The sequence below is a fragment of the Podarcis cretensis genome, assembly GCF_951804945.1.
Source record: "Podarcis cretensis genome assembly, chromosome: 2".
NCBI lineage: Eukaryota > Metazoa > Chordata > Lepidosauria > Squamata > Lacertidae > Podarcis > Podarcis cretensis.
This window is the reverse complement of record NC_137171.1, coordinates 111,234,155-111,259,270: the sequence shown is the minus strand read 5'-3', so window position 1 is coordinate 111,259,270 and position 25,116 is coordinate 111,234,155. Positions and strand designations below refer to the sequence as shown.

Genomic DNA, 25,116 nt, shown 5'->3' with positions numbered 1-25,116 from the left:
CGGTAACCTTACTCTTTGCTTTCAGCCTGCTCAGATTAAAGAGCTTTCCATCTGTTTGATATATGATTTTTACTCCGGTGGGGAGTTTCCCTTCAACAAAGTGTAGGATCATGGCAATGAGCATAATGAATAGAGTTGGGGATAACGCAACCCTGTTTAGCAACTGATCCCGCTGTAAATGGATCCACTCTGCTCACCCCAAAAAGGGGAAAGGGCTAGAAAAGGTATCCTAAACATAGTCTGCTCAGGAATCATACAGACCCACACTGTCAACCTCCCCACCCCCAAATCACAACACTGTATTTCATTTCTTCTGTGCGTTTGCGTGTGCCCATCACGTCTGAAGGCACCTTAGGAGGGGGCGTTGCAACATCGAGGGAGCGTTATAACGGGAGAAGTGTTTCATCACAAACGTGTTCTATATGGAGCGTTCTGACATCCAAGCGTTCTCTGCAACTCGGAGACAGCGTTGCTCTCCGCAGAGGCGCGCACACGCCACGTCTCTCTCTGCACGACTCTCATCTCCATCCTTCCTCCATCCCGCCACCATGAATTTGAAGCACCTGCCTGGAAATTCCTATCTTCAGCAAAGGTCTAGATCTGCTGCTTGTCTTACAGGTCGCAAATCCCCCCGTCCCCCAAAGGCATCCTTTGAATCCCACCACCAGGAACGAGTCAAGCGCAAGTCCCTTTTGAGTGCCATTTGGGAAACTTCAGCGTGTTGCAACCTGTTGCAACCGGGCGGGAGACGGGGCTGCGGACTATTTCCCAGTGCTTTCCCAGTGGAAATCCCCGCGTTGCCCTTTTAACATGCTCCGAGGTGGTCAGCAACCGTCCAAGCGCCTCAGCTTTCTGCGACCGACTAACTGGAGCAGCGCGGCCTTAAGAGGCGCTGTTTGGCTCCTAGCGTGCCTCCGTCTGCGCCTGCGCTGCCCTGTCCGTGTTTTTGTGAATTCCTGCCCTCCTCACTTGGCGGTTTCCTCCCAGCACCGCGGCCGTTAAAAATAACAAACCGCCCGTCCGCACATTACGCATCCTCGCCAGCCAATCCGGAGAAAGAACGGCTTTTAAGGCCGCAGTCTCCTAGGCGGCGCTTGAGTCGTTCTCAGCCTTTTCTGAGTCTCTTGTCTCTTTCGCACCCCCGCGCGCGCATAATTTAACTTTGAGCCCAAGGGTGGAAAAGGGATTTATTTTTAACCGCATCAGCTCAGTGTTAAAGCTTTATTATTTTCTTTCCCGCCCCTTGTAGGTTGTATGCTTGAGTCAGAATAATTGAAACAAGGGCTGAACTTGCACGTTTATTCAAAATTACCATTTTAGTCGGGACTCGGGTTTTATTGCAGGGAAGAGTTGGCATGGATGTTTTTTTCTACGTGCTGAGTTGTTTTGGAAGTTCACAACTTCCCTGTAATTTTGACATAATTGGCGCATAATTAGAACCAAGGTTGATCCCTCCCCCGCCTGGGATTTAGGAATTAAGAATCAATGAAAGGACCTCTGAACATAGGCAGAGTGCGCTCCCCATATCCGTGAACATTTGCAGCTGGGATTTCCAGGTAGGCTTGAATTTGCATTAGAAATATAAGGCTGGATGCATTTGCACTCGTTCCCTGGGTCTGTGAAGAAAGCAAGGAGACTCATTTATACAACAGTCGCTCATCCAATTGGCTGCTGAACCTGATGGAGCCAATCGACACATCCAGGGGCGCAACTGAACCACAGAATTGTAGAATTGGAAAGGGACCGTGAGGGTCATCTAGTCCAACCCCCGGCAATGCAGGGATTGTTTTAACATTGCAGCATTTAATTTAACAGGAGAAGGCGCTTCCAGAGTCACTCTTCCGTAAATGGAGTTCAGCGCGTAACAGCAAATTCTGGTTGCTCAAATAAAGTTTGTTTGGAAGCCTTACGCATCAAACCCACTTCCCCTCCCAAACTGGACTTTTTGCAATAAGGGAAGTGATGGGGATACGCATTGGGAAAGTGTGGGGTGAAAGCTGCTTGATGTTGTTGCCATGTTATCTTCCTGCAAACCGGATGAGTGGTCAATAAATAGCTGGTGAACAAATGGTTTCATTGTGAGCAGACCTCTCGCAGAAAGAAAACCTTACAGAATTCCCTTCTGATTCTGCCTGCCAGCTGCTCTCTCCTATAGATGTTCCTGTCCTGTCTCCACATTTGGTAGCAACACTGGGTCCATTTACCTGTGAGTAAGGCCCCTTTAACCCAATGGGGCTTGCTTTTGGTAAGATATGCAACGTATTGTACTGCTTGTCCAGTATAAAAAAATAATTTTGCCCTTTGCATCCAAGTGGTAGTTCAAAAAACTAAAATCCTGTCTCTGGTCCTTTCTTTATTGAGATCTCCTATACCTCTCCCCAATCTCTTCACAGGTGGCCAAGCCAGGTTCAGTTTCAATTCCACTTTCTCTGGAAATCCACATACAAAAGAATACCAGATATTCCTTATTTTGAAGGAATGCAGTTTGTTCCAAAAGATCTCAGAGAATTATGTACGCCCCTTATTTCAGAATGTTGCTGTTACCTTCGCACACTGCAACACAGAATTTGCAGTTCCAAATGGCACTTCTCTGGATTGTTAGGAGCCAAAAATCCAACCTCATATTATTTGACTTGTATGTATAATAATAATATTTCATTTATACCCAGCCCATCTGGCTGGGTTACCCCAGCCACTCTGGGCGGCTCCCAACAGAATATTAAAAACACGATAAAACTTAGAACAAACAATAGCCTCATTTACTATTCCTTTCATCAGAGCCTGACGAAACAATGGGAAGGGAGGCATTTTAATAATTTGAGGTGTGAGGGTGCTTGTATGTGCAATCTTTAGCACATTTACCACACATATTCAACTGAAATCAATGAGACATGCCTCTGTGAAAACATGTTCAGGATTGTCCTGTAAAAAGATTAAGCCCTACCCACAACCGTTGGCCAGAACAGAAAAGCTTACTAAATACACACACTGAAAAATATTTTTGGGGCTTCGGAGTTTAATAACTTGATAACATGAATTGATTACATACCCTTTACAAATTAAAAAGATAGGCACAATTGGTGTAGCATGGTTTAAATCCTGATAAAAAGCAAATAATGAAAAAACTAGTCTTGAACTTTTGGTTGCAGAACATCAGCTAAATATCGCAGCACTGTATTCCTATTGTTTCTAAAGGGACATAATGGCTTGCTAATGTTGCAAAAACAAAACAGGCTTCTTCACACTTTTTCTTTTGGCATTTGCAAATACAATTGCTGAATCATTTAAAGATAGTGATTCATCTACTAATATTTCTTTAATCCAGTGATAGTTATAATAGTTTTGCCAAGCACACCTGAGAATTGAGTTCTTTTTCAATTATGGCTTTCTACCTTCACTTCTCTCTTAGCTCTTTTTAAACCATGAACACTTTCTCTCTGTCTAGTGTGATGCCACAGTCCCCAGTGCTTCCACCAAGCTGTCCCGTGAGCCTAGGCTACATTACAGACCCTGAATCTCTGGAGGGGCAGTTACTCAGGCATGCTATTGAGGGCAAAGTCAAGAAAGCCAAGATACTGCTGAAGAGAGGTAAAGCCAACCTGTTTCAAACTCCGTGTAGGTACGGTAATTTCCCTCTGGTAAACAGTCCTGACAATATGAGGACTGCTTGGGTTACAAAATGAGGGAAGTCAGATACGCTTCTGTATGGGTATGCTACTTAGGGCATGGGACAAGACTTGGTTTTGCTATTTGAAATTGAAACAGTGCTTTCTGGTACCATAGACTCATAGACTCATAGAATAGTAGAGGGACTACTAGGGCTGTCTGGTCCAATCCCCCGCAATGCATGTAGTCTTCATCTCTTCAACAAAACTTCTTGCCGTTATTCACGAACATCGTTTGTGTTTCCTTCTTCAGGTGTGGATGTGGACTGCCACAATGCATCTGGGCAGACAGGTTTGTATCTTGCTGCCCTACTGAGACACGTCCCAGTAGTCCGGCTATTTCTGCACTTCGGCGCCAACCCCAACCAGTGAGTGATAACAAAATTCTTAGAGACAGTGTCTGGAAAACTAACTATTCCTTGAGAAGGCCTATCTCCATTTGAGTCCGGTCCCTCTTAAAACATAAAACTTTCTGTCTTGTCTCAACATATATATCCCCTCAGGCTGAGGTATATGTATGTTTATTTAGGAGAGATGGCAAAAATTTCCTTCACAGTGCTTTTTGGGGGATGTTGCTCACCGCTATGGAGTACTATCACCTCTTTTCCCGCCACAGCCATTAGCTAACATTTTGTGCTGACACCCATAGCAACGTTTCCAATATATGATACCAGCTCCTCATATTTACCCCAAAGAGTGTTGGTTACCATTGGTTGTATAAACCTTAAGTTTCAGATTGGTAAACAGTGATGCCTCTTATGGGGAAAAGATCTTAAAACATTTTATTGTCAGGCTCTGAATCAATTCTTCTCTAGCCGCAAAGGGCTTGTCTTTCAAAGCATAAATCATGTTATTTGGTTAACAGGGAATACAACTGAGTAACCCCCATCTGAGCAGAGATGTGTGCATTAACTCTTTCAGCTAAAATGGCATTTCTGATTACAAAAACTGGCAGAACTTTACTTGTCCCCTGTTCTTTGCACCCTAACACCTCTTTCTCCTTCTCCCCCTCACCTCAAAGCCGTTGTTATGATGGTAGCACCCCAGTCCATGCAGCTGCAATATCAGGCCACCAGAAACTTCTGGGCCACATCCTGAAAGCCGGAGGTGACCTAAGATTCCACGATCAAAAGGGGCAGACCCCTAAAGACTGGGCCCAGCTAGCTGGGAGTGAGCAGAATGCCGAGGTATTTACAACTTCACGTTGGCATGCCTTAGAGCAGTCATGGACATAAACCATAAATGTTACGTACGGGGGGGGGGGGGGATCGCTTCCTTGTTGGAAGCTGGCAAAGCAGGGCTGGAGAGGGCTGTCCCTCCTCTGACATCCCTCTTTAGTATCTATGCAGGGTTGAGAGGAAGGACCAAAATTTTGCTCCCCCTTTCCTCCAGCAGCCCACTCATTAGCCTTCATGCTTTTGAAGTTTGTTGTGGAATGTTCTCCACAGTGAGGTTTGGCTGCTGCCTTCATTAACATCCTTTCGGTGCCATATGAAAACTTACCTTTTTGACAAATTGGGGATGATTTTGATGTCTTTTTTTCGGTGGTGTGGTTCTACTGCTGTTTCGTTGGGTTTGCTTTATAGGCTATTGTGTGGCTTTTATTGTAACACATTGCGTTTTCCTCTGATTCTGTGGCACGCTTTATGCTTTTAAAGAGTTGCAAGTCGCTTGGAGACTCTTTATGCGCCAAGCACCATAATAATAATGATAATAGACTCGAGGTCAGGGCACAACCCATGACAACACAAATTTGCATAATATTTGCACTTGCTTATTCATATAGAGAGGTGCCCTTGGGCAAATTAAGATTGTGGGTTTAAAACAAAAGGTTGAGATAAGGGCATCTCTGGTGAGAGAATCCCAGGGCGTAGATCCCCTGGGCCGCCCCATAACCCTGCTGCTGCCAGTGTGTGATTCCTTGTTATCTATGGCTACCAGGCAGCTGCATAGAACCATAGAATTGTAGAGTTGGAAGGGACCCCAGGTGTCAGGGACTCTGCTGAGGAGGCATGATGGGAGCCACCTCCTCCCCCCAACCCTGAATCTTCCCAGAAGCAGGAGGACAGTATAGATTTAGAACAGTGGTTTGCAAAGGGGCGTAGTGCAGAAGGCAGAAGCTGGGAAATACTGAATGGGGAACAGCTAGGAGAAGAAACACTGGAAGAGAGAGGGTTAACAAATTCACACTCTCTGGAAAGCATCCATCCGTTCTCCTCAAGGTCAAGGAGAGCTAAGAAAGTGGAAGAACAGAAAGCACAGAGCATATGAGCTCAGGTTACAAGATTTAGGAGTGACGTAGATTAATAGGGACGGAAGGGGAGTGAGCCTTAGTTGGGAGCACCGCCATTCTAGGAGAGATGCGTTCTGTTGTCTCTCGCTGTGGTTATTAAAGATTCTAACTGGTAAGAAGCCTCCTTTTCTTTTGTTCTGGTTATCTATGGCCAAGGGGGCAGGAAGCCAGTTCTCTGAAGCCTGACACCTAGTCCCACCCCCACCCCCCGCAATGCAGAAATCTCTACTTAAATCACGGCTGTTGTGGAGTGCTGTTCCGCTGTCTAGCACCTCTCTTTTCCGTTACCTCAAGGTCCTGGATTTCATCCAGCGGTGCTTTGGCCAGATGTCTATGCTGGTGCAGCACGGGGACCTGTTGATGTATTCCAAAGCTCTAGCAGCATCACCACGCAGCCTGCGCTCCTCGCTCTCCTCACTCTTATCTGCCACTTCCTGGTAAGGGTCCACCTGCTGCCTGTCTTCTCTAACGCTTCAGGAGCCTTAGCCTAGTCTCTGTTTGGACCCAGCCCTCCACTGAGACAGACAACTGAATGGTGGTGGTGATAATGATGATAAAACATCTTGGCACGAGCAGTTTGGGGAATTACAGTAATTGTCCCCATTGAACATGTGGGGTTGGGATACAGACTTTGTCGAGTTCCATTCACACTTGAGGAAGGAGAAAGCGGTTAGGGAGGTGATTTTCACTGACTCCTTCTGCCTCAAGGCCCCCTGAAAAGCTGCTCCAGCAAGTTTTTCCTGAACAGTATGGGGTGGTGCTTAGAGCTGAAGGGAGAATCTGTAGAATTCTCCCCCTTCCTCTAAGGGGAATTTTCTTTCTATGTATCCATCTATCTATTTAAATGCCTATATTCTGCAGTATCATAAGCAAATCAAAGCAGATATATAGATATAGATGATGATGATGATGATAATTTATTTGTACCCCGCCCATCTGGCTGGGTTTCCCCAGCCTCTCTGGGTGGTTTCCAACAAAAATTAAAAATCCATTAAAATGTCACACGTTAAAAACTTCCCTAAACAGCGCTGCCTTCAGATGTCTTCTAGTTCTTTATTTCCTTGACAAGATGGGAGGGTGTTCGACAGGGCAGGCGCCACTACCGAGAAAGCCCTCTGCCTGGTTCCCTTTTCTGTGGTTGTTGCAAAACTTGGTGAAACTATATTTATAGTATTGCCTTCTTCTACTGAAACTGTGGGGATGGGTTTAAAGAGGTAGGAGAGGATATATTAATTGCAGTCTAGCCCTCCAGGCCCCCACGTGTGTGGGTTGAACAGAGTTTTAAAATCCCACCCTGGGCAACAACAAAAATTAAAAGCATAGGAATTAGACCGTAAAGCCTTGTTTGAGCAAGTGCAGCGATGAAGTAGGCAGGATTCTGCCTGCTCAGCCCACTTAACAGAGAATCGAGCAACAAGTTGTAAAGCAAGTTGAAAAATAAGAGTTATAAGCATGCACTGGTTCACAGCAACAGTAGCAGTAGAACGTTTGCAGGCAAAATATGGTCTTTTGTGCTTCAACTGCATTTCCGGACCACTTATTCTCCCGTAGAAATCACTGGGGTTGCCTAACGCCAGTGCTCCCGATACTTAAATGTGTCTCACAAGGCTTTGTTTCCAACTCCTCCTGTTGCAGGCATTTGGACGGCTCCAATAGGTTGGGAAGCAGCAAGGAGACAGCTATTGGATACAGACAAGTAAGTGAACTTCTCTGGAAGGGTGTGGTTCAGTGTAGTAGAGAGGCCATAGTTTCTAGGCTCATAACTCCTCCCTTCTCTTTCAGCTGTGCCCAAGCAAGTGCCAGCAGCCCGGGGTGGCTGCCTTCACGTTCATTGCAGACGACAGCGAGCTGCTCCGAGGTCACGGAGAACCAGACTGGAGTTACCAGAACGGACCGCACACACTCATGAAGAAGTAAAGCTATCAGCATTATCTATCAGCCCTATCTGTTCTCACCTCCCATCTAGGATAAAAAAAATAAAAATAGCAATAGCGACAATAGGTTCTCTTCTTGGAAGACCCAGTTCTAGGGAGATACCTGATCACAGGGAAGCAGACTGATCACAGTGAAATGAATCAGGGAGGGACACAGCTCAGTAGTGCAGGATGTGCTTGGGACCAGAAGATCTATTAGAATTTGGTAGCTGATCTTTGTCAAACAAAATCCACAGAGTAAGAAGTTACATTTCCCGAGACGTAAAGATAAAGGTACCCCTGCCCATACGGGCCAGTCGTGTCCGACTCTAGGGTTGTGCGCCCATCTCACTTAAGAGGCCGGGGGCCAGCACTGTCCGGAGACACTTCCGGGTCACGTGGCCAGCGTGACGAAGCTGCTCTGGTGAGCCTGCACCAGCGCAGCACACAGAAACACAGCTTACCTTCCCACTATAAAGCGGTACCTATTTATCTACTTGCACTTAAGAGTGCTTTCGAACTGCGAGGTGGGCAGGAGCTGGGACCGAACGACGGGAGCTCACCCCGCCGCGGGGATTCGAACTGCCAACCATACGATCGGCAAGTCCTGGGCGCTGAGGATTTACCCACAGCGCCACCCGCATCCCTCCCGAGACGTACACACGAGTAATAAGTCAGTCTTTGGACTAATTGGCATTTAACATGCCCCCTTGCAAGCTTTCAAGTTACTGTATTTTTCGCTCTATAAGACACACTTTTCACGCCTAAAAAGTAAGGGGAAATGTGTGTGCGTCTTATGGAGTGAATGCAGGCTGCACAACTATCACAGAAGCCAGAACAGCAAGAGGGATTGCTGCTTTCACTGCGCAGCGATCCTTCTTGCTGTTCTGGCTTCTGAGATTCAGAATATTTTTCTTTCTTGTTTTCCTCCTCCAAAAACTAGGTGCGTCTTATAGAGCAAAAAGTATGGTACACAGAAGTTTAAAATAAGTCATGGAAGAACAGGATATAGCGCTTGGGGAACTTTGCAGCCAGAGTGGAATGTGTAGGTTAAGAAAGATGTTGGTTTGAACACATGAGCGAGCGGTGGTGAAGATTTGGAGGAGCTGTAGGCTAAGTGAACCAAAGAAGTATGACACGTGTGAGTTATAACTCCTCATATTGCAGAAGAGAGTAGCCCCGGTTCTGACACCTTTTCCTCTTGCTTCCAGCTTGCTGTGGAATGGGCAGTTTGTCACAGTGCGAAGCTTAAAGCCCGAAGCCCATCCCCACTGCAGTAAAATGCGTGGCGCCCTGGACTTGCTCCTTGCTGAACAAAAATACTGCAGGTAATTCCAGCTGGCAGGCTTCGGGACTCATGGAGGGATAAGCCCTGTTGTTATGAGGGCTCTCACTGCCGTTTGTTCAGCATGGCTTCCGTGTTTCCTTCAGCCAGCTCCACCACCCCCACCTTCTGCTTCTCTTGGCCGTGAGCCCATCTCTGGACCTGCAAAACCTCCAGCTCGTCTTTGAGAGGGTGGGCATGTGTTCCCTCTACTACGCCTTGCACTGTGAGGTAAGTGAGATGGCCGGGGAAGCTCGGCTCCTTTCCTCGCTTCCAAAGCTTATCCCTCTCCCTCTTCCCCCACTGCAGAAGGCTAGCTCCCCAGCTCCCTCGGCGACACTGCGTTTGCTGCTGCAAGTCTCCGAAGCGCTCTTGTTCCTGCACTCTCGGGGTTATATTCACCAGGCTGTGACCTCCCATGCAGTTCAGCTGGTGAGACCTGGGCTTGCCAAGCTCAGCAACCTCGAGCACATGCAGCAGAGGTTGGTTGGCGCAAGTACGGTCTTTGGGAGACCCCAGTAGGATTACTCGGGACATTTGACTGGTTTCAGTTCTGTTTCAGCAGGGCGGAGAAAAACAGGTTAGCCCAGCCTATTCCTCCAGCCCCTGCTCTCTACAACTGGCTGCCTTTGGAAGTCATCAGAGAGCGCCCGGCTTCCGTGAACTCTGACCTCTTCAGCTTCTGTACGGTGATCCAGGAGATCTTTACAGGTTGGTTTCTGGCCAGGGTGGGAAGCCGTAGGCAAGTCTGACATGTCTCAAGGAGCCCATCAGCTGACCATAAGTTCTCAGGGAAATTCCAGTTGCCGGAAAGGTTTGCCTTGGCCTATAACTGTATTAGCAGAAGAGAAGCAAGCAAGCACTTTAAAATGGCGCCACAGTCGTACCTTGGTTTTCGAACAGCTGAGTTCTCAAATGTTTTGGCTCCCGAACGCCACAAACCCGGAAGTGAGTGTTCCAGTTTGCGAACTAATTTTGGAAGCCAAACATCCGACAGGGCTTCCGATTGGCTGCAGGAGCCTCCTGCAGCCAATCAGAAGCCGTACTTTGGTTTCCGAACGTTTTGAAAGTCAAACGGACTTCCGGAATGGATTCCGTTCGACTTCCAAGGTACGACTGTATTTTTAGAATTAACATTTTTAGGTTTCAGCGTCAAGCTCCAAAACCTGCATTATTTGAATATATTTTTCCCCCTTAAGAGTGCAAAGCTAATCTACAAGGATGGCTTGAGGGTAGGAAGAATAAGTTTACAGAGAATTCAATCTTTTAGAGGATCTGAGAGGTGATTTGGCAATAGACCGTTGGTGAGAAGGAGAATTGGGTAAGGGGCTCTTTTAACAGAGGGAGGTATCTAATACATAGCATAGGTTGACCATATGCAATTGCTTAAAATACTAATGCAAAGGTGCAGAAATGGGCTACCAGATGGTGAAAGAAGTGGAGCTCCTTCCACATGAGGAATGGCTGAAATGTCTGGCATTCTTTGGCTTAGAAAAAAGGCAGCTGGGGGGATATGATAGAGGTTTATAAAATGAGGCATGGTGTGGGCAGTGGGGCTAGATTGCTCTTTTTCTTCCATTCTCATAAAACTAGAACTGGGGGAAATTGGTTGAAGGAAGGAAGGAAGGAAGGAAGGAAGGAAGGAAGGAAGGAAGGAATTTATATACCACCCTATACCCGGAGGTCTCAGGGCAAGTTCACAGAACAAAATCAAAATATAAAACCACAAAATATATAATCAAAATAAAAACAACAACCCAATAACCCTCCCCCCCCCCAAAAAAAAAAAACCCCACACATTTTAAAGGGGCATTTTAAGTTGATTAACAGTAGATTCAGCACAGACAAAAGGAAGTATAAACAGGGTACAATTAACTTTTTGGAATTTGATGCCGCACAATGTGAGCTTGGAGGGCTTCAAAATGGGATTGGGTAGAATTGTGTGGGTTTTAATTGTGGAAGTTAAGCAGGTCCTCTTGGGTTCTGAGTTGTTGTTCTTCTGGATCCCAGTTCCTTGTTCCCTTGTCCTCTCAGCTGACTTCTCACCTGGTTTGCCTCCCTTGGAAACTGAATGCTGGGCTGGACACACCCTTGTTCTGATCCAGAAGGGCTCTCACTTAGGTTCTTACTTCCTTCTCCCCATGAAGGAACCTCCCTTCAGCTCTGAGGCAACTGTTTTGGTTACAGATTTAATATGATTGCTGTGGGCTGAGGGGATTAAGTTGTTGTTCACTTCCCTCAGCCAACGCAACTCAGTCACCCCAATCCAAAGTCCAGTAGTGCCTGCTCCCTGACCTCTGGGAAAGAGGGAAGTATGGAAGCATAGACTAATAGTATCATAGAGCCATTTGGGATCCCTAGGATAATCTAGTCCAGCAAAGCAGGAATATGTAGCTGTCCCACATGAGGATCGAACCTACAACCTTGGTGTTATCAGTAAAGGGATGCAGGTGGCGCTGTGGTCTAAACCACTGAGCCTGTTGGGCATGCCGATCGGGGTGACCACGACAGGGTGAGTTCCCGTGGCTCTGTCCCAGCTTCTGCCAACCTAGCAGTTCAAAAGCATGCCAGTGCAAGTAGATAAATAGGTACCATTGCAGCGGGAAGGTAAACAGTGTTTCTGTGCGCTCTTTCTGTCACAGTGTCCTGTTGCGCCAGAAGCAATTTAGTCATGCTGGCCACATGACCCGGAAAGCTGTCTGTGGACAAACACTGGCTCCCTCGGCCTGAAAGCGAGATGAGCGCCGCACCCCCATAGTCACTTTTGACTGGACTTAACCGTCCAGGGGTCCTTTACCTTTATATATATCAGCACCATGCAGTAACCTACCTATGGCAGGAGCTAGTTTGGAGAAGAAGTGTGGGGGGGTGCCATTTCAAACATCCCTGCCCAATATTTTTCGTGGCAGTCCCTTTTTTTTTTTTGTAAAATAAATAAATAAATGAAGTACTCATAGCTTGATAAAAAATATATACTGCGGGCACCAGCACAGAACAGTTGAAATGGGGTGCCAAAAATGAGGCAAGTGCCATCACAAATAAAGTGATGACTCTTCTAGACTTATAGTGGGTCTGCCTAACTTTGTGTTTTATGACCCTGCAAGTCAAGCAACTGTATTTTTCAGGGGAAGTTCCTTGGGGTGGTTTGGATGGCCTCGCTGTGAAGGAGAAGATGGAGGCAGGGCAGTCTCTCCCGGCTGATGCCCGTGTGCCCCAGCCTCTCTATGAGGTGGTCAAAGGTGGCACAGCCTTGAAGGAACGCGATCGGAAGGGTACTTTCCCCGACTTACGCTATGTTTTGCGGGCAGCCCAACAGGTGAGGAGTTAATGGGTGTTTCTTTAGTTTGCCTCCATGTTGTTGTTGTTGTTGTTTAAATTATAATAACCAGATTTATTTATTTTTTCAGTTTGGAAAGAGATTGACAAGTGTGAGACGGACAAATTTGTTTTAAATGGTTTTTTATTGTCATTTTTGATGCTCTAACCCGCCCCGGGGCATTAAGGTGAAGGGCAGGCAACAAATAAGCCATTATTAACAATAAATAAGTAAATAAATAAAATTAACAATGGGGAGATATTTAAAAAACCCGTCAACAAAATGAGATGAATGGCAGGTGAAAGCTCGCTGTCATATAACCTCCCCGCAAGCAAATTATTATTATTATTTTATTTATTGAATTTAGATGCCGTCCTATACCCAGGGGTCTCAGGGCGGTTCACAGAATAAAATAGAGATATAACACCACAAAATACATAATAAAAAAATAAAAACAACAACCCCATAGCTTTCCTCCCCCCCAAAAAAAAATATATATTAAAAGGGCATAAGATATAAATCAGATCAACCCAAGGCCTGGTTAAAAAGGAACGTTTTTGCCTGGTGCCAAAAGGTGTGTAATGAGGGCACCAGGCAAACTTCCCTGGGGAGGGCATTCCACAGATGGGGAGCCACTGCAGAGAAGGCCCTGTTCTCATGTTGCCACCCTCCGGACCTCTCAAGGAGGAGGCACACGAAGGAGGGACTCAGAAGATGATCTCAGGGTCCGGGTAGGTTCATATGGAAAGAGGCGGTCCTTGAGGTATTGCCCAATAGCTGCTTAATAAAGTCCATATGTAAGCTTTGTGCAGATAACTTGGGGTGGGTGCTGGATAAGCCAGTCTTCTGAAGGAGTCCTTACTGTCATCTCTATCTTACCTGAAGGAAAACATGAGACAAGTTGAGCTCAGGTTGCACCTGGCTTCCTGATTATGCAGTGCCTCAAGCTTTTCTCTAGGAATAAGCAAGCTGCCTCCGTAGCCCTTCTTGTAATTATCGTGATCAGAAGCATACGGTGTCTTATTTTTCTCTTCCTAGGATGCCTCAGGGGGCATCCCTCTCGTTTCATCAGCAGCATCAACTCCCAAGAAGCTCTGTCTGTGGGCAGGGCAGGCTGAGTCAGATGAATCATCCCTTCCAATAATTCCTGAAGGTCAGTTGGATCCCAAACGGTAGGAACCGGCCAGGGTGCGCAATGGGGCATTGCTTCATGGGTTCAGGAAAAAGGACACGGGGAGGAGGAAGTCAATGTAGCACTGAATCAAAGTCCTTTAGTGGCGTCCTAGTTGCACTAGTGGAATGGACTTGTGCAAGAGAAGGTTCTGGAAGCCAGCATGGTTCTTGTGGCTGGGTGTGCAACAGGTTGCTGTGGCCTTGATCTTGTTCTTGATCTTGTTGTACGAGCTTCCACTAGTGCAACCATTGTGCTGGATTTCATATTGTGCTACCATTCTTGCCCTTATGCTGTGTGGGCAGAGAACAGTGAACCTAGGCCCAAAATATGGGGACAAGTGACCAGAATGGATTTGAAAATTCAGGTACTCTCTTGGTTAGTGCTTTTTTCCCTTAAAAAATGTTTAGAGGTACTCTCATTTTGACTCAAGAAAATCACCATTTCATAGTTCAAAACGGGGGAAATAAATACAGTAACTGGACAACAGTACAAAGAACATGCATTACCTCATATTACACAGCTGACAGCTCACGGTAACTTCCATGTTGGCATGAGGTTGCGTGTGTAACATCTTCCCGACTTTCATCAGTAAAACACCACACATCTACTTTCCACACTGCTTCACACATTAAACGCTCGCTTTCGTCTGAGACACAGGAAACACCGTGACAGGAAATGAGGCCGCCATTGGAGGTGGTAACAACGAAACTGACCAGTCACCGCGCTAGATTCCAACTCCTACTTCACACATTAAACGCTCGATTCCATCTGACACACAGGAAACACTGACAGGAAATGAGGCCGTCATTGGGGGTAGCAATGGAACTGACTATTCATAGCGAATAAACTATTTTTTTTAATAAACAAAACAGTTACTTCTCCTGTTAGATTAACAAAATGTTTAGGGGTACACTTACCCCTGCATCCCCCCAGAACAAAGCACTGCTCTTGGCTACGAATCTGATGCTTTGTTAGGCAAGACGTTCTCTCTCATAGGTTTGCGTGAGGCGGGAATTGCAAATTTTGTAGACTTAAGAAGCGTGTTGGTAATAATGACTAATAAAAATAACAAGTGAATAAAGAAGAAAGGGGGAGAAATGGAGGCTTGGGAAGGAGCTAAAAATGCTCGTAGTTCTATATGCTCTCGTCTTTGTCTATATTCTTGTCCTCTAGAGCCGCCATACTTTGAGGTGGAGACTCTCAGCCGGAGTGCAGAACAAAGCACTCCCAATGCCCAGCCTGAAAGTGAGACAACCAGACATGCACAGGTAACAGATGACCAAGGCAGAATAATGGTGCTGCATTCTTGAAGCTTCAGGAACTTTTTCCTTTCTTCTCTTGTGGAGGACCATATTCTGGCACAAGCTGCTCCCACCATGTGATTCCCTAGGATGGGCTGTCATAGCAAAGGCTAAGAGGGACCCTGACCCAAAGGCGGAGCTAGCTGCTCCAGCACCCAGAGTGGTCCGAGGGGGTGGGGCTAGCTGCCCGTGGGGGTGCACCAGCAGAGCATCCCAGGGGGTGCAGTGGCGGGCATCCTGGGGGGAGGCGCCAGTGGTGGGGAGAGTCCCAGGGGGGCGCCACTCACAGCAATGTCACCCCCCATCAGGGATGACACCCTGGGTGGGCCACACCCACCTTTCTCTGCCTCTGCCTCTGCTCTGACCTCTAACCTCCACCATTAGTTTGTGTTCATGGTGGATAAATCTGATAGGGTCGCCATATTTCAAAAAGTGAAAATCTGGACACAAAAGTTGTTGGGCTCCCCCCCCACACACACACACACTTTTTTGCCGATTTTCGGAAATTCCGCCCAGTCACTATTTCCGCGTGTATGGCAGCTCCAATTTTGACAAAACAGGAGTGGAAATTGCCAGTGCTCGCTTACTCGTCTCACGTCTGGAACAGAAGTCCAATGAATATGGTCAGCATTCACTGTTGCTGCTTTCAGCCCCCAAAAGAAGTGTAATTGATTGCATGAATTTGCATTGGCTTCCCTTTGCCCTGAAATGAACGGGACGGAATAATATAATGACAATACAGTTTGTGCAATTAATTACACAAATTACGTAAGCTACGTAATTTCGTCACAGCGGACAGCAAGGCGAATAATGTCGGTTTTGGCAGAAGATGAACTGCAGCAGAATGGCAACAGTGCTGTGTGTGCTGAATATGGGGTGGGATGGAAAATGATGCCTCCTGGAAGCCTTAAGTCTACTTTTCTCAACTACATCATGTCCGATTATTGAAGAGGAGGGACTCTTCCCACTAACAGGGCCTCTGGTAAAGTTTATTTGCATAGCGCCGCCTAAGAAACAAGGGGAGGAATAATCCACGCCTGGTTAGACTCCACCCCTGTGGGTTCAATGTTGCTTTCTTGCAGAAGGAAAATGATCAGCAGGGAAATATCCCTTGCAAATCCTCTCTGGGAGAGCACAAGAGATCAAACTCTGACAGCACCTGTGAACCAGCGAGCAGCGGTGAAGAGGACACAGCCGAGTCAGATAACAGGAGCCTGGTTTCTGCAGATGTGGTGAGATTCTGTTGTGCTTCACTTAAGCTCCGTCAGCCCTGTTCTGCAGGCCCCTGAAACCAGATCACAGGAAACGCTGGCTGCTAAATCCAATATATCCTCATGTTGTTTTAACCAACTTCCCACAGGTGTGACACCCCACACACAAAGAAAACCCCAACCAGTTGTCCTTTCACTTTCCCATTATTGTTGTTTAGTCGGGTCTGACTCTTCGTGACCCCATGGACCAGAGCACGGCAGGCATTCCTGTCTTCCACTGCCTCCCGCAGTTTGGTAGCTTCAAGGACACTATCCAACCATCTCGTCCTCTGTCGTCCCCTTCTTCTTGTGCCCTCCATCTTTCCCAACATCAGGGTCTTTTCCATTATTAGGACTCTCTTAATAGGCAACTCAGCTCACTAGTGATTATAAGACTCCCTAAGACTCCATAAGGTGGCCAAAGTATTGGAGCCTCAGCTTCAGGATCTGTCCTTCCAGTGAGCACTCAGGGCTAATTTCCTTAAGAATGGATGCATTTGATCTTCTTGCAGTCCATGGGACTCTCAAGAGTCTCCTCCAGCACCATAATTCAAAAGCATCAATTCTTCGGCGATCAGCCTTCTTTATGGTCCAGCTCTCACTTCCATAAATCACTACAGGGAAAACCATAGCTTTAACAATACGGATCTTTGATGGCAAGGTGATGTCTCTGCAAGGTGATGTCTCTCCCTAACTAAACTAAACATGACTAAACAACTAAACAACAACAAACCTCTAGTATTTGCCCTGTTATGCATATCTCTTGTTTCCCACCCCAGAGCTATGTCTTGTCCTCTTCTGTTTCTGTGCTTTTCCCATCTGTTCCTAACCATTTCTGCACTTCCAACCCTCATCCCTTCCAACCTGCACCCATAGAGGCCTATATATTTGCAACCATGCTGGAATGATTCACGTTTGATATGCAATTGACACGTGATCGCCTTCTCCTTTTGGAAGACGGAGGCAAAACAGGGGCAGGGCGGAAATTGCAGGCCGTGCTTATTAGCACTCCGCTGACACGCAAGGGGGGCGGGAACAGAACCCCCACACGAAATGGGGTTATACACCTGGTATAAGACTCAATGCTGCCACTTCATTCTTATAAAAAGGCTTTTTTCCACTGATGAAAGGAGTTTTCACTGAGTGTTTATAATACTGCATCGTTGAAATCGTAGTTTTGAAGAAATAACTTTGTCTCAGCCAGTCTGAGTCTCAGCCAGATCTTATTAGAAGTGACCTTCCCTCCAAGGTGAATGAAGGGGGAATGGTTCTTCGAAAATCGTACCTGCCAGCTCCAGCTTTATGTGAACATAATTACATTTTTTGCCTGATTGTGAATGCCTTTCTAGGTGACTAAAAAATTTTTTAGTCTACTGAGTTCATTGATTAAAATTCCCTTAATGAGATCAAGATCTTGCTCAACGATCCCTCATTCTTGGCCTGCACCCCTCAGTTAGCTCTCTCGCACCCAGGGCTTTTTTTCCCCTCAGCCGCAACTCAGTTCCAGCATCTCACAGGTGGCCGCCATGGCCGCCAGTGGGGAGTCTCATTCACAGTGAGTTCTGGCACCTCTTTTTCTAGAAAAATAGCACTGTTGTTGTTGTTGTTGCTTAGTTGTTTAGTCGTGCCCGACTCTTCGTGACCCCATGGACCACAGCACGCCAGACACTTCTGTCTTCCACTGCCTCCCACAGTTTGGTCAAACTCATGCTGGTAGCTTCAAGAACACTATCCAACCATCTCATCCTCTGTCGTCCCCTTCTCCTTGTGCCCTCCATCTTTCCCAACATCAGGGTCTTTTCCAGGGAGTCTTCTCTTCTCATGAGGTGGCCAAAGTATTGGAGCCTCAGCTTCAGGATCTGTCCTTCCAGTGAGCACTCAGGGCTGATTTCCTTCAGAATGGAGAGGTTTGATCTTCTTGCAGTCCATGGGACTCTCAAGAGTCTCCTCCAGCACCATAATTCAAAAGCATCCATTCTTCGGCGATCAGCCTTCTTTATGGTCCAGCTCTCAACTTCCATACATCACTACTGGGAAAACCATAGCTTTAACTATACGGACCTTTCCTCTCATCCTAGCATATCCTTCTCCCTGCTTCCCAAAATTTGCTCTTCTCACAGTTCTGTTATCTCCTTTAGGGAGACTCCGTTGACAAGCAGGAGTCGGTGTTTGTGAGCAGTCTGCAGGATTCGGCCTGTCTCTTGGCAGAGGCCCAGGCCTCGTTGGAGAATCTTGAGAAACGCTTTGCTTCGGGCATCCACATGCTAGAATCGTTAGTCGGCCAGCAGGGGGCACCGGGCCGAAGCTGCCACAGCGATGGAGCCTTACCTAAGCAAGTAGCACTGGGTGAGCTTGAATCCTGGAATCGTACAGTTGGAAAAGACCCTGAGGATCATCTAGACCAACCCCCTGCAGTGGATTCCTCCAGCTGTAGATCCTTAACCTTAAAACATTTGAGATGGGCTGTCCAAATTATATTTTGAGGTTTAAAAGGGTCTGGTTTCAGCAAACTAAACAAAGCATGGAAAGATTTACTGTTAAGGTTACAATCTAAGAAGGAATTATTGAGGGACGAAGCAAAATCCAAATCATTTTGAGGGTCTTTTACACAAGTGGGGTATAATTTTTGTGAAATAAATTATTTGCATAGATAGATAGTTAGATAAATAAAAGCTATCTATCATCTATATCTATCTATCTATCTATCTATCTATCTATCTATCTATCTATAATATAGAAATGTCTATTCTCCACAGTGGCAAATGGGAAGTAATATAGAGTTGAACTGATACACTCTAACAAACAGAACCTCTCTATGGTTTTAGGGAGAGGTCTTTCCTAACAGGGCCACACGAGATATCTTAGCAAGGGATTTTGTGAACTGTCTGGAAAGCTTTTTCGTGCATACAGAGTATGCATCATACCTTTAAACTACAACCTATCTGCCACAAAATCTCGATCCAATGGAATTGGCCTTTTGTGTATTGAGCTGTGCCATCAATTTACAAAACATCGCTGTTTCCCAGCCTCAGTTTTGAACCTGCTAGGTCAGGGGGTCAGCAAACCTTTTCAGCAGGGGGCCTGGTCCAATGTCCCCCAGACCTTGTGGGGGGCCAGACTATATTTTTCGGGGAAATGATGAACCAATTCCTATGCCTCACAAATAACCCAGAGATGCATTTTAAATAAAAGGACACATTAAAGCTAAAGGGACCCCTGGCCATTAGGTCCAGTCGTGGACGACTCTGGGGTTGCGGCGCTCATCTCGCTTTATTGGCCGAGGGAGCCGACGTACAGCTTCTGGGTCATGTGGCCAGCATGACTAAGCCGCTTCTGGCAAACCAGAGCAGCACACGGAAATGCTGTTTACCTTCCCGCCGGAGTGATACCTATTTATCTACTTGCACTTTGACGTGCTTTCGAACTGCTAGGTTGGCAGGAGCAGGGACCGAGCAATGGGAGCTCACCCGTCATGGAGATTCGAACCGCCAACCTTCTTTCTGATCAGCAAGCCCTAGGCTCTGTGGTTTAACCCACAGCGCCACCTGCAGCCCTAAAGGATACATTACACTCATGTAAAAACACACTGATTCCCAGACCGTCTGCAGGCCGGATTTAGAAGGCAATTGAGCTGGCTCCGGCTCCTGGGCTTTAGTTTGCCTACCCATGGGCTAGATTCCATATCCAAGCAGTCAAATGATGTTGCTCATGGCCTACATTATGCCATACCAAATTCTTGCCTCCCTGTCCCAGTTTAAATTCTTAAGATTAATGTGCACCTGTCTCCACCTGCAGAAAAGTGCAAGGATCACACTCAAAACCGCTCCCTGCAGACCCTCATTGATTTGTCAGCCAAGGCTAGGAAAAAGAAACAGGTAGAATTTTATTTTATTTTATTTTGTAAGGAGAAAGCTGCCAGCTCCCTGTGTCATTCCCTTATGGAATCCTAACCATTCCCTAACGGTAATAATTTTCTTCCGCAGCGAAATCCTGTCTCTGCAGAGATTTGCCATAGGAAAGAGAACACCCTTGAAGGGCCACCTTGCTGCTTGCAAACGTACGTGGGTTGAACATTTTCACACAGGATTGAGCTTTCAGCGCATGTTACCTGATAGATCTGATAAGCAATGCGCCTTCTTATTTCAGAGGCATTTTCACAACTTCCCTAAAATCCGTGGCTCAGTTGATCTTCCAGTTGGTATGTTCTTGCTGGATTTCGATCCTATGCAAGTGAATCCCAGTGGATTCAATGGGACTTTCTCCCAAGGAAGAAGGCACAGGGTTGCTGCACCCTTTAGGGGCGTGAAATATACTTGGAGTCGAGAGTGGATTTCATGCTCTTTATTCAGCTCATAGTAGTGAGGAGGAATGGAAGTTCCCCCAGAATGTGTGCCTTATATACATTATTTACACAATGGGCCCCACGTGATTGGCTAATTCCAGGATTCTCCTGTAGGCCAATCAGGTTGCGGATTCCCTTCCACCTGGAGCTGGATTGGGTGGCTCCTGTGGACCAATCAGACTGCTGCATTCTGGATCCTATTCAACTCAGTACATAACAGGGCAGTATCTTGCTAAACTCAGTTCTGCCACTGCAAGAACTTCTGGCTGCACAACAGAACTTCCCCTCCCTCTCCTCTTTCCGTGATCAGTTCCAGAGGATTTAGGATTTAATGTTCAAATCTTTATCCCATAAACATTCCCTCCCCCCCTGTTTAAAATTTTAGGAGGTCTTGGCTTTGCGCTGAACTCGCAGCAGTATAGGGACAAATGTGTTTCTTTTTGTTTTAATATTTTAAATCAGGGGTGAGGAACCTGGGGCCCTCCAAATCTTGTTGGGCCACAGTGCCCCCATCTTTCCTGGTCACTGGCCTGATGGCTGGGGCTGATGTGGGTTGGAATCCAACATCATCTAGAGCAGTGTTTCCCAACCTTGGGCCTCCAGCTGTTTTTGAACTACAATTCCCATCATCCCTGACCACTGGTCTTGCTAGCTAGGGATGATGGGAGTTGTAGTCCAAAAACAGCTGGAGGCCCAAGGTTGGGAAACACTGATCTAGAGGACCACAGTTTCTCCAGGCCCTGTTTCAAATCAAATTAAGGGACAGACAAGTGGCTTCGTCAGACCCAGGTCTTCTCAAGTAGATGGGGTCAGGGTGGCAAAGACACAGGCTCTCACAGGGGAAAGAGCAGCAAGTGTCAGAGTAAGTCCCTCTTTGACAACAGAGAAAGAGAGACAAGGGGGAGGGAATGAGAAATTACTGAGTGAAGGGGAAGAAGCAGTTGGCCACAGGAATATGAACTTTGTACACACCGAGACGCAGGGAGAAAGAACACAGAGGCTAAGCTCAGAGAGGGATACAGGGAGTGCCATCTCTCAAATTTTGTAGGATCACGAGATTGGCCGAGAAGTGTGAAATTAACAGGAAAAGAAAGTGGGGGTTTTCCTGTTGGGGGAGAAGGGGGTGGAGCTCAGTTCCGGCAACGCTTATGTCGGAGGAGGACTGAATTAGCTGAGCTGCGATTGGGGCTCTGTGATTTACCAATAAATCAGAAATAATTAACTACTGGAGCCGTCTCATGGGGGGGGGGACCCTTGCCTGACAGCAGGATATCCTGGTTACTCACAAGCAAGGCTGACCAGGAATGCTTTATAGGAAGCAGGGTGTGTTATCACATGGCCGGCCCTGTTTTGTAGGGACAGGAAGTTGCACCACCTTGTTGCTAGCAATGAAACCCAGGAGTATTCTCCCCCCCCCCACACACACACACACACAGACATCCCGCTCCACCTGCACCATTGCCTAGAAAGATTTTTCAGCATTAAAATAACAAATAAAGCACTACAAGACCAAGAAGCCCTGACAGTATTGCTTCCTCCTACTTACATTTGTTGGTAATTACTCTTCTGAACTCGTTTCTAAAACCAGGCATGTACATTCTGGAAGTTACTTCTGCCTTACGTTTCTCTCATTTCTAAAAAAATAAAAATAAAAATACCACATGGAACTGTGTTTCAAATACATCTTGCACATCCCTCCACAGGTTGGACCTCCTTCAGGAAATCATCCAGGAGCTGCAAGGAAAAGGCGATTCTCCCACTGTGAGCCAAAGTAGGTGGAGCAGTCTGTGTACATACATACTTTTAAAGCACATTTATAGCGCCGGCTCCCCCCAAACTTCAGTTTGCGCCTCACAGCTACAGTTCCCAGCATCCTTAACCAAACACAGTTCACAGGCACTTTAAATGTATGGCGTGTATGACTGAAGGACGAAGCACATATATATCCACTGTTCTAAATATGTGGCGGAGCAGTGAAATAAGTTATTTGTTTATGTATCAAAACAGTTGTACAGTGGTACCTCAGGTTAAGTATTTAATTCATTCCGGAGGTCTGTTCTTAACCTGAAACTGTTCTTAACCTGAAGCACCACTTTAGCTAATGGGGCCTCCCGCTGCCACCGCACCACCGGAGCACGATTTCTGTTCTCATCCTGAAGCAAAGTTCTTAACCCGAGGTACTATTTCTGGGTTAGCAGAGTCTGTAACCTGAAGCGTATGTAACCCAAGGTGCCACTATATATAGTTTTAATAAAAACCTCTTTGCTATCTTGCATCTTCATTCACGCTTGCAACATCACATCATACTCCAAGCTGGCCGGTTGCCTTTATGTTCATTTCTAATATTAGAAGTTCATGCTCATTAGGCCCTTATTTTATTTTTTTAAATCATGGTAATTAAATTGGAGGGCTATGAGTACTCAGAACACGAGAGTGGTCAGGGAGATGAGCTGCTCAGTTCTGTGTCGAGCTAACCTGCCACCTACTTGCCCATAACTTGAATGGCTTCCCTTCAACTTGGAGAGGAATAGGTCTATGTCTGGCCAGTAGGTGGCAGGTGATGCCTGCCCTTTGAAAAACAAAAACAAAACTTAGTTAATGAGTTTATTATACAATGTGGGATTTTGGGATGTGGGATTCTTTCCAGACCGTGCCTAGAAAAAGTAGAGGAAAGGTAAGTGTGGATAAGCCCTCAGGGCATGGGTTCGGAAAATTAAATAGGAGCATATATGAACATATATTTGCACGTTTTGCATAATAAAATTTGGCTTGCTGGCCAGAGGACGCAGGAAACTATTCACACTGCCTTGAGCCCCGCCTCTGAACCCTTGAAGTCTCTAGTCTGCTCCCTTCTCTATCTTCGGAGATTTCAGTGGTCTTCCCCACATGCTGTCCAAACTACCGTATTTTTCCATGTATAAGATGGCGCCTATTTTTTTTAACCCAAAATTAAGAAATTTAGTTGTTTAGCTTTTGGGGGTGGGGGGGTCACTTCCACCAATTCCTCACCCGCCTTCCCACCACTGCCAATTGCTTGCCACAGCCACTGCCAATCGCACACTTCGCTGCATCCGCCAGTTGCCTGCCGCAACTAATCGCCAGCAGGCCTTGCCACAGCCACCAATCACCCGCCCAGTCGCCACTGCCAATCTCCTGCTTGCTGCTGCCATTAATCACATGTCTCCCCTCTCATTTCACTATCCATGTGTAAGACGACACCCAATTTTTGCCTAATTTTTTTTTAGCAAAAAGCATAGTCTTATACACGGAAAAATACGGTATCTTTACCCTCATTCTCTTGAAGAGCAGATCCATAAGCAACAGCTGAGATTCGTAGGACACTGAGATGCTCAGTGTCAAATTCTTCCCTTGTGCAAAATCTCTTTCTGTATTTGTTCTAGAGATGAACCAGGAAGTACCATCTGTACCCAAATAGGAGAGGGAACATAGCTTAACAATAAAGCATGAGTTTTGCATGCAGGAGATACGAGGTCCAGCCTCTGGCATCCCCAATTAAAGGATCAGGACTCCACAGGTGGTGTGAAGAGCCATTGCCAGAGTAAGCAACACAAGGTGGACAAATAGATGGGCAGCTTCCTGTGTTGCTAAGCGTGGAATCTTAACTGACTTGTCACAGCATAGCATTGTGTCTCATAAAACCCCACCCCTCACTTCCTTAGGGCAGCAAGCAAGGAATGGAAAAGGACAGGCTCTTGTCTCAGGGCAAAAGAAAACAACTCCAGTCCCCGCTGCAGGGCAAGGGACGGATGCTAGCTTGAAGAACCACTGAGTGATCCTTACCATAACCGTTCCACTGGACTGGACTGGACCAGAGCTCCTATTCTGAAATAAAAGCAATCTGCATCCTCGTTCCTTATCAACCCATATGGACCTTGAGAATCTACTGCCCCGGATACACAACTTCTGACGCGCTAATTAAATAGTTCAAATGATTCCTGTACTTCTGTGCAAGTTTTGTTTCTAATTTGTGTTATTGTTAACCAAAATAATTTGCAGAGGACTCTGGACGGGGGTTGGGGCTATGGGTCAGGTTTGTGTGGAGGCTTTCAACCCTGTCAAAGGCTGGCCATGAGTCCAAAAGGGGTAAGGGTTCTTTCTAACCAATTCCCTCAGGTGCACATTGTTTAACTCGCTTACATTTGTCTTTTGTGCTAGTAAAAGGTAAAGGGACCCCTGACCATTAGGTCTAGTCGTGGCTGACTGTGGGGTTGCGGCGCTCATCTCGCTTTAGTGGCCGAGGGAGCCGGCGTACAGCTTCCGGGTCATGTGGCCAGCATGACTAAGCCGCTTCTGGCGAACCAGAGCAGCGCACAGAAACGCCATTTACCTTCCCGCCGGAGCAGTACCTATTTATCTACTTGCACTGTGACATGCTTTCAAACTGCTAGGTGGGCAGGAGCAGGGACCGAGCAACGGGCGCTCACCCCGTAGCAGGGATTCGAACCGCTGACCTTCTGATCGGCAAGTCCTAGGCTCTGTGGTTTAACCCACAGCGCCACCCGCGTCGCTTTTGTGCT

General features: G+C 46.6%; 1 protein-coding gene across 7 annotated transcripts; it reads left to right on the top strand.

Annotated features, from left to right (window-relative positions):
- Positions 1 to 433: 433 nt before the first annotated feature.
- LOC307206673 (inactive serine/threonine-protein kinase TEX14-like) lies at positions 434 to 24,539 on the top strand. Of its 7 annotated transcripts, XM_079959981.1 has the most exons (21): positions 448 to 592; positions 1,473 to 1,556; positions 3,446 to 3,588; positions 3,919 to 4,033; positions 4,687 to 4,852; positions 6,253 to 6,395; positions 7,594 to 7,654; positions 7,741 to 7,871; positions 9,083 to 9,199; positions 9,303 to 9,426; positions 9,505 to 9,677; positions 9,758 to 9,906; positions 12,321 to 12,511; positions 13,550 to 13,664; positions 14,859 to 14,953; positions 16,069 to 16,218; positions 18,375 to 18,582; positions 20,032 to 20,111; positions 20,220 to 20,293; positions 22,282 to 22,349; positions 24,259 to 24,539. In XM_079959981.1, the coding sequence occupies exons 3-21, from the start codon at positions 3,450 to 3,452 to the stop codon at positions 24,366 to 24,368; spliced, it is 2,409 nt and encodes an 802-aa protein (XP_079816107.1). In that variant the 5' UTR covers positions 448 to 592; positions 1,473 to 1,556; positions 3,446 to 3,449; the 3' UTR covers positions 24,369 to 24,539. The 7 variants fall into 7 exon arrangements, with proteins under 7 accessions (XP_079816103.1, XP_079816102.1, XP_079816104.1 ...); XM_079959977.1 differs by lacking the exon at positions 1,473 to 1,556 and having other exon boundaries at positions 434 to 592; positions 9,761 to 9,906; XM_079959976.1 differs by lacking the exon at positions 1,473 to 1,556 and having other exon boundaries at positions 434 to 592.
- Positions 24,540 to 25,116: the final 577 nt, after the last annotated feature.